At 29.9% G+C, this 14,090-nt stretch overlaps 1 protein-coding gene and 1 pseudogene across 1 annotated transcript; both read right to left on the bottom strand.

Annotated features, from left to right (window-relative positions):
* Positions 1–8,878: 8,878 nt before the first annotated feature.
* Positions 8,879–12,137, bottom strand: LOC123893372. The gene is made up of 4 exons (XM_045943243.1): positions 11,939–12,137; positions 11,202–11,288; positions 11,018–11,088; positions 8,879–9,152 (listed from the first exon to the last, which is right to left on the bottom strand). Exons 1-4 carry the CDS (start codon positions 12,095–12,097, stop codon positions 8,918–8,920), a joined length of 552 nt encoding a protein of 183 aa, XP_045799199.1. The 5' UTR covers positions 12,098–12,137; the 3' UTR covers positions 8,879–8,917.
* LOC123903467 lies at positions 11,610–11,794 on the bottom strand (annotated as a pseudogene).
* Positions 12,138–14,090: the final 1,953 nt, after the last annotated feature.

The following is a 14,090-nucleotide window of genomic DNA, read 5'->3' as shown; positions in this document are numbered from 1 at the left end:
TGTATGTTAAATCGAGAATGCCTTTAAGATGAGGCATGGCTTAATCTAAAACCAGAACGAACCGCGATAAATTCTAACTAAAACTATCATTAACTATAAGCTATACTTAGCTAGCAATCTAAATCCAAATTAGGCTTTTTTTTCAAGGGAAATCTAAGATTAAGAAACCTAATAACTATAAGCTTTTGGTGATTGAACTAACTAACTATCGTCCATCTTTTCATATGATATCATCATTCATTACATTGGTACTTTGGCGTTTATTAACCAACCATTACTTAATTAGATTATAAATAGTTAATTTGTTGGGGATACAGTGTTCTATGTAGCTAATTCATATATTGAGACAATGAGACCCATCAAATTAATTAGTTTGTTCAATGTATATATACGAGATTTTCCTAAAATATGTAACAAACCAATACATGTGATTTCCTTTAAAACCCTAAAGTAAGAGCCAGCAATGATTTAGGCATTTGGACCCTTCTTCTATATTTTCTATTTTACTGTGTATATTTTATTTGCCATTCCTAGAAGGTGCAGTGACATCTTTGCTTGTTTAAATTCTTAATTTTAGACTTTTGTAAGTAACTAGAAATATTCTTGTGCTAGTTACTTGTATCAAATTTTTCCATGAAGTGATTTGTCCAAATTCACAATCTAGCCGGTAGTTATAGCCAATGCTACGGTAGACCACTTTTAAAAACAGTCAATTGTAGACTAATACTTAAAATTATCAGAAATTCTATTGATTATATATAAAAGAAATATTCTTTAAATGTAAAATATATCTTGATTCTCCCCGTCTTTATAAGTAAAATAATGACATAATTTACGTCAATTTAATATAAGTTACATTTTTTTAAATAAAACTAATATCAATTAAATTATTATATCAATCATAAAAATAAAAATCATCATTAATTCATATTTGTAAATAACAATATATATCGCCAATGAATTTTAAATATTTTCTAATAGTCTAAATTAGAATTTCTCTGTAGTTACAAATGTAATATTGATATCAATATCATCCTCCACATTTCATCGCCAAAAGGGGAGTTACATAGATGTGGGCCCCATTGTTGCATGTATGATGTCAATATTATGTTAACGAGGAAGTTTTGGGTGATCACAAAAATTTGATTACTTGATTCGGTTATACATACATATTTGGTAAAAGGTAAAAAAAAAAAATAATTAAATAATACATATTTTAAAATAAATTAAAAAATAAATATTTTTATGCGAGTATAAAACTAAAAAAAATTACTAAATATTTGTGATCATATAAGTATTAATTTTTTTATGTCAATAGCAATTTAATTCTAACTCTATACATTGTCAAATGATCGATCTATATTTTATCGTCCAGTTTTCCAAATCCTCTTATATTAAGAAATGACACGTTAATTTAGCTCATTTAGGTTTTGTTGGATATTTCAAAATGAGCGGAATGAAACAAAATAAAATAGAACAGGGTGAAGCAAAATAGAGTATAATGAAATATAATTTTCATACTAGTTGAACTAAGGATTAAAGAGTTGTACGTCCAGGATTTAAGTCTTGACAATAAAAAAAAATTAACATTTAGAACAAATAACATACTAATAATTTACCATTAAAAAAATACTATATTGTTTGGATATTTTATAATGAAGCGGAATAATGTTTTTATTTCATTGTTTGGAAGGAATGGAATGAGTTTTTTTGAACAAGAAGGAATGGAATGAGTTATAAACTTATAACCTTTTTATTCCATTTTTTTTCCTTATAGAAAAATATAATTATGTAAAATTAAAACATTATTTTTTATTGAAAAGATGGTGAGAGAGGTTAAGAATATTTTATTAAAATATTGTTTGATGAAGTTGAAAAAACAACACAAATGTTTAAAACTACATATTTTGCCACAAATATATACTAGTACTAATTACTCTTATAATTTATAAGCTTCGATCGTATAATTTTGTGCCTTGATCTGTATTAATATTAATAATAATAATAATAATAATAATAATAATAATAATAATAATAATAATAATAATAATTGTTAACAATAGATAAAGAGACTAGATCGAGTTTCAATAATATCACAATACCATTACTTGACAAAATAAAGATTACAAAGATAATATATAAGATGGCTTGTCTCCCACCCCCTACACGTCTCTCTTCTCCCTCCGAAAGTAAGGCAAAACAATTTCGAGAAACGCGATCCAAAGTTTTTTTTTTAATGTGTAAAAAAAGGAATGGGGGGGGGGGGGGGGGGGGGGGGGGGGTACCTAATGGGCTAAAGTCTACAAAAACTTTATTATCTAATTAACATTTCTCCCTCAAACTCATGATACATTAACAAATAATCATCAAGAGTTTGTCAAACAAAAAACGAAAAACACAACAACAATAATGTTGAATGATATGAAAAGAAAAGAAAAAGAATACTTAAAGTTGGTGTGATCAATTTCATATGATTAGAAACATCATTTACTTGTATAAATGGTGCTAGGAAGTAGAAGAAAAGTGACGTAAGTTTTCTTAGGAGCATTTGAATGAAACAAGTTCAAAAGTTAAGATTTCGTAAAGTAGTGGATGGATATAATAAGTATTTTGTTATAATATGGATAATTTATTAATTGTGATTTAAGTTCAAATTTGATTTTATCACATACACCCCAAATTGGAGGGAAATAAAAATTAGGGAATGTGATGGGATGAAAAACCATCATATACCACTCCATTCCATTAATTTTTTAAGAATCCAAACAAGGGAACCACATTTTATATCATCATATTTCATTTCATTCCACTCTATTCCATCAATCTAAACAAAGCTTTAAGAAGTAAAGAACGAATTATTTGTAAGAATCTGACTCGTAAAAAAAATTGGTAGATTTTATTTAATTTACCTTCCAACTAAACCTTAATTTACAAGGATCTTTTATTCTAAGAACCCAAAGATTAAAGTAAATTCAAATTCTCTAATATCAATTATCAGTCCAATATGTTTACCGAAGGCTTTGCCCTAGACATATTGAAATTTTTGGCACACAGTAGACAGATGTTGATCAAAGTGTGTCAATACTTGTCTGTCACGCAGTAGACAAATGTTGACCAAGGTGTGTCAACACTTGTCTTTACACAGAACACAAATAACAAAGACAGTAAAATAAATAACACACGAGAGTTGTTAACCCAGTTCAGTGCAACGTCACCTACTCTGGGGGATACCAATCCAAGAATGAAGTCCACTATCAGCAGTATTAATTCGAAGCTAAACTCACCCGTTTACAACTCCTCACTTAATCCCTACTCAATGCAACTTCTACCTAGGAACTCCTAGATATGAGACCCCGTCCCAGTTCTCTCTAACAACACAGACATCGTTGTTATCAACTCAATGAGAACCAATGGTGGAGACACTCTCCTATGAAACTACGATTCACTCTTGCTTTAAACCTTACGAGCAAATCACACACAACTCTAGAACTAACTCCGTACTTCAAGGCTTAGGAGAAGTTCACAATTACAACTCAATAAAACACAGGTCCTAAGCTTGCATCAATGAGATACAAGAAAGACTCACAATTAACACTCTAAAACCCTAAGAACACACACTTTGTAATACCAAGGTTTTAGATGCTTGAAACCATGTGCTTGTCTTCGTATTTATAGTAGTAGCATAGCTTGGGCTTCAAGTCAGAATTAGGTCTTCAAAATTGCGGCATCAACAGACATATTTTTGAAACAAATATTATATTTTCTAAAAGTTATTTTATTCCTTTAGAAAATAGAACTAGGGTTTGGCTGCCTTCAGAAACTACTTGACCACGTGCGCCTTGTTGTATAAGAAACCACAAAATAATTCTTCAATCAAATCTTCGAAAGATTGCACATAAAATAAAAACGCAAGCTGGCGCACAATCAGATCTCTCAGGTGTTGTTCCAATGTGTACGTACATCTGTCTCAACACATGATGTATGCACATATGTTTCAACACTTGGCTAAAAGATGTTTTTGCAAAATGTAGCCAACATACAAAAATCCAACACATATTAACTTACAAATTTTTTTTTGGTTTATAACCCTCTGGTCCCTAGGTGCAAGGGGCCCTAATAGTCCGGAGTTCGGCCGTGTGGTAAGTAAAGCCTGACCAAGAAATTGTTCCACCTAGGAATCGAACCCGAGTTCTCCCGAAATCCGTCCTTTTTGATGAAGCTCATTAACCACTTGAGTCCAATTACTTATGAATTTTTGAGTTCATAGAAGAATGACCTAAGATCAATGTCATCATTGATGAGTCATACATTACGTGGGCGCGTTATTGAGAGGACATAGATTATATCCGTTGTGATTAATTATTGGAATTTAGGCTGAACATATCAGTGATCATGAGCCTTTTTTCATATCAAAATTATCTTTCACTCATTCGTCTAATTAAGATAGAAAACTGGTATTTTAAATTTTTAACTAGACCTAAAACAGAAATGCAAAACATAGATTATCCAACATAGATTATACTTACTATTAAAACGTCACTTAAATAAGAAATAAGAATTTTTTTTAAAATGACACTTAAAAAAGAACGAAGGGTAATAACTAATAAGTTAAGATTTAAGAAGCACAATTATAATGACTTTTTTTTTCCTCGACAAACAATCATAATGACTCTATACATTCATAAAGATGGAAGTGAATGTTTATGCGTTTATATGTATTCTAATTAATTTTCGAACTCCAAAGTTTGGCCATAGTACTTCTAAGAAGTTGACAATGTACCTATAAAATGAGCTGTTTTTCAATATTGATGCATACCTATTTTGGATCTAAAAAATGTATTTTTCAATCTATAGTATCTATGTTTCAATATACAAGTTATGAGTTGAATTACAAGATGTACAAAAGCAACCTATTTGAATTGAACAATTGCTATTCATTTATTCATTTTTTTCATTAAGAAAACGATTAAACAACCTTATAGGTGACACATATGGGCCATATACATGCATGGATCATCATTAAGAGACCCGACATGGCCACTCCTATTTATAAGAAGTTGAGTTGGTGAATCAATTAGGATTGTTTATGGTACTATCATCATATCATAGGGAGGTGACTAGCATTGAAGGTATGAAAACAAACATTTTATCAGATTCTCACTAAACGTTAAATAAGTGATCATTGAATTCAAGTGACTATTAAGATCACCGGAAAGACGAATCGTTCGGAAAAATGCGAGTCCAATTCTGATAAAAAACAATTTATAACCAAACTTTAATTTCTTCTAGCTGAATTCCAGATTATCAAGACTCGTTTAAAAGGTTAACACAAAAACCAATCATTTCACGAACATTATTTACTTGTTACATTTTCGCACAAAGTTTTATCACTTGTGATTAATTAGTCAAACCCCAAAAGGTATGTTTACTTAGAATTTTTTTAACTAAACTTGAATTTTATATACGTGATAAATGACACACACTTTTAAAAAAAAAGGAAGAACTTTTTTTTATTAATATATTGACATTAATGACATTTTACAACCGTTAAAAAATATTTTGAAGTACAATACACACTATCCATGCCAATATTGTTCGAAGAAATTGTCTTTTGAAGATAATATCGTTTGAAGAACTTTGTTTTTCACAAGGACATTAAGATAACCATTTAATTCAATTCTTACAACCTCAAATATTTTCGTTTATGCTTGATATTACGGTGGAAATGTTAGAATTACAGCGACTCACTGTGATTTTATAGAAGCACAAAGTGCAACTTTTGGAAAATTCATGATTCTGACATATCGATCGTGATGTCAAAGATACTCTTCATTCGTCATTATTCATGCCCTCTTTGTAGTAAAAGAAGTTTCTACCCATGAAGTCAAAGGTAAAGGCAAATATCTAACTGTCACAAAGTAAATGCATTGATCATGCCATATTCCCATGTTTTGTAGATCTTCTCATTTATGTTACTCAAAACCTTGATGTTGTTCAATCTCGGATATGACATGGATATTGTAAACTATAGTACCACAAATTAATTAGCTACATTGTGTGTGCCCTTTAAATTTTTTCATTGGATGGTGTGCTCTATAAATTTTAATTTTTTTTTTTTTTTTGAGAGGTAATGTGAGTGAATCCTCACTTAAACATGCAACTTCACACCGCTTACTATAGCTAATAGTGATATATATAGTGTCACATGCATTGCCCATACATATAGGATATGTAACACACTTCTACCATATTAATTACATATATGTGGGACCTTACATTACCAAATTAAAGACATAGTAATAAATATATCTCATGAAAATAATATGGTCTCTCAAGGTTTTCTAATGTTCTCTCGTGTTCTATTCACATGGAAATTCAGGTGCAGATATATATGAATTTATATATGTAAGTTTTAATTACATCTATGTAATAAATTTCAATATACTTCATCCAATGCATATTTATTGGTGGAAAGTGGGATTTTGTAAAAATATTTTCAACAAATAAATATCTTTTGTGTACAACCGCAAATATTTACTTTCGAGCATTGTAAGATTTAAACGAGCAATAAGTTCCGATGCTCAAGAGTAGGACAAACTCAAGAGTGAAGTTATATGTCTTGTTCTAATTTTTATTTTTTTAGTCAAGTTTTTTTTAGACAGAATTCGGAGTTTACATTATATATATAGAAGTCGGAGTTTGGCTCCAGATACTCTACTTAGTCATCTTTAAGATGACATTTTTAGTCACCGAACTATTTGACCCTAAAAAAATTCACTCTTAGGGTGAAAAGTTTCTGAAGTTCGAATATTGGCTAATGCATATAAAATATTATGTTTATTTTATTTTATTTATTTATTTATAAATTGTCCCTAATTTATATTATTAAATTTTATTATTTTGTTCTGTCAAAAAATTTATTATTTTGTTGCTGGTGCTAACATAATTAAAATGTCAGTAAGTTTTTGGGATCTCCAAACTTGGATTCAAATTTTAGATTTGTTAAGGAAATTAGATCAGTACGTTAAGGAAAATATTGATTAACTATTTTGTATAGCCTTGAAAATTTTAGATTAGTTAAGGTAAATTTTCTGTTAATACAAACTATAGCTAGCCTTGAATTAAAATATTGATTAATTATTTTGTATGAACATAACGCAGTTTCATGTCTAAATCACTTAATCTGTTTGCCGTGACTCCAAAGGTGGATTCCAAATTAATCTCGTGATATTATAATAAACTTTAGGTGTGGTGTAACATTACATAATTAATTAGTACTACATCTGAATACAATCATACAAGTACCTTTCAAATTCTCTTTTAAATAAATAGTTGTTGAATATATATGTTTGGCTTAATTAGGAAAAATGTTAATTTAAACACGTTCTCAAATTATTGCTCTTTATGGATAGAGAAGTGTCAACCAGGTACTATTAGCTACCAGACTTTTCAGCCACAGCTCAAAGTCAGAAATCACTTCACTTCCACTTTTTCTCATGAAAATAACGTATCCGATTAGAATGAATGTCTTGTAGCAAACAAATTATTGCAATGATTAATTTTTTTACTATTCAAAATTATGTTTTTGGTCCTTATAATTTTTCAGAATTTTCGTTTTAGTCTCTGAAGATTTTTTTCACACTTATTAGTCCCTGAAATTTTTTCTGTCAAGGTTCTTAGTCTCTACTTTTAATCAAATTATTGTATACTTTCACATTTTTTAATGATCTTTTATATTCATGTTTTTAATATTATAAGAATATCTCCCATAAAAATTTAGATTTTTTTAACATAAGATGAATTATTTATAAATTTTTATGTGCAAAAAACAAAAAAGATTCATATTTAATTCATTTCTTGTTAAAAAAACTTAAACTTTTGTGAGGTTCTTATAATGTACTAAACATGACCGCAGAAAAAAAAAATTAAAATTTCGAATGATATGCTCGAATTAAATGAAAAGTATGGACTAAAAACCTTGACGGAAAAAACTTCAGGGACTAAAACGAAAATTCTAGAAAACTATAGGGACAAAAAACCTATTTAACCCTTTTAGGATTGTCTCTAACTATTTGAAGGTTCTGTGAGAATATAAAAATGGCCCCTAATAAAAAAATGCAAAAAACTATCCTTGATTTAAATTCGAAATAAAATCAATAAAAAAAATCAACAACATTAAAAAATAATCATCATTGTCACTAACATAGGAAAAATTTGATAAACAAGACAATCTCTATCACACGCCTCTCATTTTGAGAAAACTATAATATAACAATTAACTATAAAGCGTCTAAAATATGACTCTTCACAATAGAAGCTGTATGTCATGACTCATGTGGGTACCTCGTGTGCGGATGGCTTGCTAAACTTGGACATGCTTACGTTATGCTTATGTTATGCTTACGTTCAAATGGAATGGTGGGAATCATTACCTTACTACGTGATGATTTCTTGCGGGACAATCTTGGTTCCCCTATTACCGAAACTTGTAATTGACTCTTTTTTCTTTTTTTGGTTTAATTCTTTAGGGTAAGGCCTAGTTCCCCATTGTAATTATTTTTTCCCTTTTATTGATCTAATATGAGATATAGATATAGGATAGGGAAGGGTAGGGCTATCAATATCTTGATATCTAAATACTCTTAATTTATCAACAAAAAAAAATTATGTTCCCAACTTCCCATTACCTGAATAAAGTTTTTTTTTAAAATTACCTGAATAAGTTAGAAACATTAAGAAACATTAAGAATTTTGGTCTTTACTCTATGATTTCAACATAAAAGAGATCTCGATAATCTGAAGTTCAGTAGTAAAATAAATAAAATCATGCTAAATATTGTTTCAGTAAGGATTCAAACTCATACATTTTGAGGTGGTGTTGAAAATTGGTACAACCAATCTGAGACTTTCCTTCTTGCTACACTTTTTTTCTTTTAGGACTTACAACTAAATCATCAACATCTTCATCACTCTCAACAATTATTTTCTTGGCTTTTTTGTCTCCATTTTTAGATGCTTTTTGTTTATTGGAAGTTTCAGTTGTAGTGGATGGCTTCAAAGGAGCTCCTATTCTCAGCTCTTTTTGTTTCCTCTGCTTCTTCTCAAATGCTTTTTTTGCTCTTTCTGGAGACAACATCCCATGTTCCATTAACCTTCACATTAAAATATATAATTTGTAAATTTTTACTCAACATATAAAGCAAAACTTTAACTTTGTCTATGTTTTTGTTATCTAAAAAAATAAAGACAATGGTTTTAAATTGTTGTCGGCAACTATAATGTTGTAAATTTTAAAGTCTCTACAATGACCATCACATTTTTTCGTATTTCATCATAATATAAATATTTACAACATAATCATAACTACAACTGCAATTTAAAACTATGACAGAAATAATAAATGTTGAACTCTAGACCACTTGTCATTGAAGCTTTGACACCATTTCATGAACTAACACAATAAAAAAAGCTGAAGTGATTGAGTAAAGACATATGAATGGTTTATATTATATTTCTTATTGCTAGATGTGCTATGAAAATATCATAAAGATCTTGAGATTAATTTAAAATGTCTTTTTAGATTGTTTGTTATGATTGCTTTTCATATGCTTTAGTCATTATCATGATTAGTCATCCATTTTTTATTAGTTACCTTCCTATTTGATTAGTATTTGGACCGGTGACGCCGTTAACCTCGATGTGGTTTATAAAGAGAGTTGTTGTTTGTATGCCCGTTTGAACGATTATGTGGTTTGACTGAATTTGATTTATATCCCCCAATATGTTGTATTCTCTTTATTCATACTCATATATCATGTAAATGAGGGTTAATGTTTAGTTTTTGTTTTGTATCACCAAATCATGTAAAACTATAATTATAATTCTTCTCCTATATTATTCTTCTTAGCTAAAGCCTCATAAATTCAACATAGTATTAAGTGTTTGTATACTAAAATTGTACATGAATAGAAACACTAGATTCAAAAGGACAACAAGGTTCAATCATGAAGTTATAGTAGAGTACATAATAAATGCATAGAACTATCAGTTATGACTTCTATAGCCACTGATTCATAATTGTAACTTGACAGCTATAGAGAAACAAAACGCCACATTGTTTTCATGTGATATATGCCTCTTCAATTGAAGAAGTATGTAATCTGTTGTTCTAGAGTATGGTTCATAGTTACAGGTAAATGAATAGGTCAATCGAGCGATGCGAAAGAGCTCGTGGTCGAAGATAATAGAAAGGGAATTGTTGTAATTTGTGAGGAGTGTCAATGTGAGTTAAAAGTCTTTGATCGGATGAAAAAATGGATGTTGAACAACATATAAATGAGATGACTCATAAATCTAATATATTAAGCTTTTGAGTAAAAATGTAATGTGAAATTATTTCTTTGGTTGTTTTAAACCCAATGTGTTAATCATTGGGCTTCTTCACTCACAACCCAACAACGGTAGAAAGTTGATGGTTTGTGATCTAAATGAGATTGACTCTTTGTAACGAAAATCTTCATAACAATGATGGTCGAGTAGTGTGTCACATTGATGTGAGTGTCAATGGCAGTACAAGTGTATCTCCATGAACAAACTTCCGCTTAAGAGGAAGCATATCTAATGCCTTAAACCCTCTAGAGTCTAGGTTAGTCAATTATTCAATGAATCTAAAAATTATTTGTCTGCTTACGATAGTGTTCGGAGGGTGAAAGATTTTGGGTTAAAATATGACGTCCAATACGGCTTAAAAAGAAGCATACCTAACGCTATAAGGTTTTGACATAAAAATACAGTGTCCAGTTTACTTGTGTAATTGATCTAGTACAATGTAATGATCTTTCAGACTCCTCTCGTGATCCAACATAAACACAATTTTCAAACTTCGATACCAAACATCGTGAGTTTTTCTGTTTGCGCTTTCGTATATTTATTCTTTTAAATAAGATTTTTTAAGAGTTGTTGTTCTAACATTTCAGTGTACTATGAATATTAATTGTAAGATTGAAAGAGAACTCACCAAAATTCTGCCATTTCACTTGTTGGTATTTGCTTTGATAATGACTCATAGAAAATTCTTAGAGGATCTCTCTGTCAATAAAATAGTCATAAAAATCATAAACATAAGTGGGAATTAATCCTATACATAATATAGACATTATATTTGTAATTTCTTGAAAAATCAATTGTTATAGGATCATTACCTCTTCTGGAGGATCATGTTTCTGCCCTGGAAGACTATAGGCTTTCTTCTCTCTCACTTTTGTTGTAGTGTTCTTTGTAAGTTTAACCTTCAAATCATTATCCAAAACAAAACACATTTAGATATGCAACCATCCTAATTGAATTGAAATTGAAATTGAAATTAATATGAAAATTATCATAAGAAAAATAGATATATCAAATGTGAATTACAATGTTTAAATTGCTATCGCGATTGTGGTAGCGTCACGTTTCACCAACATTGTACTTGGTAATAGGAGAATCATAAAAATTCTTGACGTTGCGGCCGCAATTTAAGTTGCAGACGATAATTTAAATCTAATCGAATAATAAATCATCACTTGATCACAATATTATTGTAACAATCAACAAAATTATGTCCTTTTTTTCCTCTGACCCAGAACGATACCCTACGGCAGAGGATAATATCCCAAATTGAGAATCACCCAAACCGCTAATCACACTCTAATCGCACAGTTATGGTTCATCATCCAAATTTATGTTCATGTCTCTTTAGAGATCAATGACACATTAGTACGATCCTATAAAACATATCATGTTGAAATAAGGTCGTAACAAAATTATATCCCTAATTTAACATAAAAAAAAAAAGGAAAAAGCAACATATAATTAAACCCGTCTAATAAATCCACAACACCACAAAGCAAATTAATTCATAAGAAAAATTATAATAACAATTCTCAATTTTTGAGGATACCTCAGATTTTGTGACAGATTTCATCTTTGAATCAGATGGAAGCTTGCTTGAGTTTGCTAATTTCTTCTTAACAACCAAAGGATCAACTTTTCCCTTTGAAGATCCATTTGGATCATTTGATTTGGGCTTCACAACACTATTTTTGGTTTCTGTAGCCATTCATGAATGTAGCTTATACTAATAATAATTATATGATACAAACTTAATTTTATTTATTGAACATTTAATTATTTTCTTAATCTTACATCCAAGTTCTCCATTTACATAAGTTGTTTTTTTCCTTCTACAAACGTTTAGATTTGTTACTAAATGTTTGTTTAACTGCCAACGTTCTAAACATGTGATTGAAGTCTTCTTTAGAAAGACACGTATACCCTTTATAAGGTCAAATATGAGTTTGGATCTCACTCTAAATTAGTTCATCATAAAATGAGGGTGTTCAAATATAAATGGGTACCAATCGTTAGTTAGTTCAGTGGTGATTGGTGCTGAACTTGGTAGGGAGGATCACGGTTCGATCCCCCGCAACTGCGATCGGGATGGGGCTGGAACCACTTGATGCCAGAACTAATCTCCGAACCAGATTAAACTGGTGGTGAAAGCCTAAAAAATAAATGGATTAAAAACATGCAACTGCTAACGTATATATTCTTGTTGCACTTGTTACCGTAGTAAACTAAATATATAAATATTGTCTTAAAAGTTGCATATTCAATTTTTAAAATTTTAAATATTATTTTGTCGAAAAAATAAATTTAAATTTTATATTTTCAATACAAAATTTCTTCTTTTTATTTTATTAATATGTGTCTTTAGAGTACAACTTAGCAAAATTTTTAAAATATTTACACAAAGAGGTTTATTTAAAAATTAGGCTAAATTACACTTTTAGCCTCCTAACTTTCATAAACGTGCGATTTTGCCTCTTAACTTTAGCCCCTTTTGCTAAAGGATGACTCACCGCTTATTTTGACCAAGTCAACGCACATGTGGCAAGTGACTCACATGTCATGTTAGCATACATACAATGACTCATTTGCCAAGTCCACGTGCATCATTGTCCGGGTGGTAAGATACGTGACATATGAGTTGCTTGCGAGATATGCGTTAACTTAGTCAGGAGGCCAAATATCTCAAGTTTGTGAAATTTATCGGTCAAAAGTGCTATTTTGAAAGTTAAAGGGACAAAATCGCAAGTTTGTGAAAGTTAACAGCCAAAAATGCAATTTAGCCTAGTTGAAATAGGAGACCGGGAGTATTTTAGTTATTACCATTAAATATTTGTGTTTGAGACGTGTAACCAGAAAATATAGGGGTGTAACTAGAAAAATAAATGCATTTCTTGGCATAGAAAAATATAGGGGTGTTTCTATCAAAAAAAAAAAAAAATTCTATCAAAAAAAAAATATAGGGGTGTAGTTTCCTTCTCGCAATTCAATCGTTTCCATTTTCTATCGATGAACGAAATCAATCAGGATTTGTATATAATTTCTGGATTTTTTATATTCTGTTTTTGCATATATATCTTGATTAGGATTGTGTTATTGAATCTATTAATCATTTTGATTGAAATTTGCAATTGTTTGATATATATTAGTTTTTGTACACAACCTGTTTGATGAATTGCCAGGATATGTTAATACTCGTGACAAAGTATTCGTTATTTTTAGTTTTATTTACACTGGAGGTGAACTATATGAAACACTAACACAGACATTAGACACAAACACAGGACACAAAACCGACACAAACACGTAGACACCGACAATAATTTGTGAAAATAGAGTGATTGTGTAATCATGAGTGTCAGTGTTGGACACCGAAGTGTAAAGACTCGGGCACACTTTATTCGTGAGTGTTAAAGACCGAAGTGTTGGCGTTACATAGTTCATGAATCATTTTTAGGTGTAAATATCCAGTATTCTCATTATTTTGATAGGGAATCACTTTTATACTTCTAAATTTGTTGACTTTCCAATAATCTAACAACATTTTCTGTATGTAGCTTCTACAAATCTAACAAGATTCTGGTTTTTTGCTTGAACTTGTCTAATGCATCTGCAAAATTCACTTAGAAACATATTCTAATATTTACTTTTCTGATAATTTCAAGTTTCCTAATTCAAATTTCAATTGTTTTTTTAATCTGGTT

Source organism: Trifolium pratense, linkage group LG1 (assembly GCF_020283565.1).
Source record: "Trifolium pratense cultivar HEN17-A07 linkage group LG1, ARS_RC_1.1, whole genome shotgun sequence".
Classification (NCBI taxonomy): Eukaryota; Viridiplantae; Streptophyta; class Magnoliopsida; order Fabales; family Fabaceae; genus Trifolium; species Trifolium pratense.
This window is presented reverse-complemented; position numbering and strand designations above follow the sequence as displayed.